Raw genomic sequence first — 2501 nt, forward strand, 5'->3', positions numbered from 1 at the left:
CTCCTGTGCCCTTATCCAAGGGAACCCAGAGGCCGTATACAGTTTCCTCTTGGGCCAGGGATGTGGGCAGGGGTGGGCAGGGGTAGGCAGTGTTGGTGGTCTCTTCCCCTCTGCAATCTCAGGAGTGCCCACCTGTCTTGGCGGTGAGCTCTCTCTTCCACGGGGTTTGGGAGAAGTCAGAAATTTTTTTTTTAATTATAAGAAATAGTATGACTCCTCCTTTTCTGACTGGAGCCATGGAGGCTGTACTAGAGAAGAAAAAGAAGGTTGCCATTGTGTCAGAAACCTTTAAGAAAAAGTGGAGGAATTTTGCAGAGTTGAAGGTGAAGCACCTGAGAAAGAAGTTTGCCCTGAAGACACTGCAAAAGGCGACAGGAAGCTCATCTATGAGAAGGCAAAGCACTCTCACAAAGAGTGCAGCCAGATGGACCAGACTGAGATTCCATGGCTAGGACGGCAAGGAAAGCTGGTAACTTCTATGTGCTCGCAGAACCAAAATTGGCATTTGTCATCAGAATCCAAGGTATCAGTGGAGTAAGCCCAAAGGTGTGCAAGGTATTGCAGCTGCTTGTCTTAGGCAGATCTTCATTGGCACCGTTGTGAAGCTCAACAAGGCTTCAATTAACATGCTGAGGATTGTGGAACCATACATTGTATGGGAGTACCCCAACCTGAAGTCAGTGAAGGAGCTCATCTACAAGCGAGGCTATGGCAAAATCAATAAAAAGTGGATTGCCTTGACAGATAATTCCTTGATTGCTCGAACTCTTGGTAAAGTTGGCATCATCTGCATGGAGGATCTAATTTATGAGGTCTACACAGTTGGGAAACGCTTCAAGGAAGCAAGTAACTTCCTGTGGCTCTTCAAACTATCTTCCACACCAGGTAGAATGAAGAAGGTGGAGATGCTGGCCAACAGGGAAGACCAGACAAACAGTCTTATTAGATGGATGAACTAAGGTGTTGCCCATGGTATTTTATAGTCTGGTCAGTTAATAAACAGTCACATCTTAACAAATTAAAAAAAATTATGATGGCTTCCCAAGTCTTTGACTGTATTAGACTCCTGAGTTAGATACTTTGAATGGTAAATGGGACAAGGCAGGAATTATGTCTCAGTTAATCTGGCAGGAAAAAGCTTGATGAGACAATCAGGGAACTTTGAAGGTGGACAGAATCCAATTGGTCCCTAAGCTAATAAGTCTTTTGTTGTCAACTTGACACAAACCTAGACAGTTTGGGCAGAGAGAATCTTAAGTGAGAAAATGCTTCAACAAGATTGGCCCAGAGGCAAGTCTGTGGGGAGATTTCTTGGTTGATGACTCATATGGGAGGCCAAGTCCATTTCGGGCAGTGCCACACCTTGGCAGGTGGTCGTGGGTGATATAACATAGCAGGCCGAGCAAGTCATGAGAAGTCAGCCAGAAAGTAGCATTCATCTATGGTCTCTGCTTCAGTTCCTGCCCAGTATGTGTTCCTCTCCAAACTTCCTTAAGTGAAGGACCGTGATGTGGAACTGTAAGCTGAAACAAAATCTTGGTTTTGGCCATGGTGTTTTATCACAGCAATAGAAAAGACATAAATTGATATCAGGTAACGAGATATTCCTGTGACAGACCTCACAGAGTTTCTAGGAGGATTATAAGGACTTTGGAACATTGGTGTCTTAGTGACTATTTGATTGGTGTGTGAAGAGACAGTATTGCCAAGGCAACTCTTAAAAGAGACAACATTTAATTGGGGCTGGATTACAGGTTCAGTCCACTATCATTAGGGCAGGAAACATGGCAGCATCCAGGCCTACATGGTGCTGGAGTAAGAGCAGAGAGCTCTGCATCTTGATCTGAATGCAGCCAGTAGGTGACTATCTTCCTCAGTCAGCCGAAAAAGACTCTCATTCCATATTGGGCATAGCTGAAGCATAGGAGACCTCAAACCCCACCCCAAAGGCACAAACTTCTCCCACAAGGCCATACCTCCTAATAATAGCACTTGCCATGGGCCAAGCATATTCAAAGCATCACAGCAACTCTTCTAAAAGAAAAGATTTAATTGGGGGTGGCTTATAGCTTTGGAGATTTAGTCCATTATCATACAGGGAGAGGATAGCAGCAGGCTTGGCAGGCATGTTGCTGAAGTAGTTGAGAGAAGTTGGGAGGTGGTGGCATGTGTCTTTATACTTGATCTTAGCCAAAAGGCCGAGAAGCGATGGCATGTGTCTTTAATTCCAACATTCAGGAGGCAGCGGTGGGCAGATCTCTGAGATCCAGGCCAGGATGCTCTAGAGTGAGTTCCAGGGCAGCCAGGGCTACACAGATAAACTACAAAACAACAACAACAACAACAACAACAACAACAACACAACAAAAAAGTAGGCAAAGACAGAGAGTCAGAGAGAGAGACAGGGCCTGCCATGGGTTTTTGAAATATCAAGGCCTACTTCTAGTGACATAATTTCCCCAACAACATCACACCTTCTTCTTCTTTTTTTTTTTTTTGGA

General features: G+C 44.7%; 1 protein-coding gene across 1 annotated transcript; it reads left to right on the plus strand.

Annotated features, from left to right (window-relative positions):
- The first annotated feature begins 236 nt into the window (after positions 1-236).
- Positions 237-959, plus strand: LOC102547021 (60S ribosomal protein L7-like). Its single transcript, XM_039091216.1, has 2 exons — positions 237-394; positions 491-959. Exons 1-2 carry the CDS (start codon positions 237-239, stop codon positions 957-959), a joined length of 627 nt encoding a protein of 208 aa, XP_038947144.1.
- Positions 960-2501: the final 1542 nt, after the last annotated feature.

This window comes from Rattus norvegicus, chromosome 13 (genome assembly GCF_036323735.1).
Source record: "Rattus norvegicus strain BN/NHsdMcwi chromosome 13, GRCr8, whole genome shotgun sequence".
NCBI classification, from domain to species: domain Eukaryota; kingdom Metazoa; phylum Chordata; class Mammalia; order Rodentia; family Muridae; genus Rattus; species Rattus norvegicus.

Coding starts and splice junctions, on each gene's coding strand:
- LOC102547021 (XM_039091216.1), top strand. CDS start 237: ATGGAGGCTGTACTAGAGAAGAAAAAGAAGGTTGCCATTGTGTCAGAA. Junction 395..490: donor GGAAGCTCATCTATGAGAAG/GCAAAGCACTCT, acceptor ATGTGCTCGCAG/AACCAAAATTGGCATTTGTC.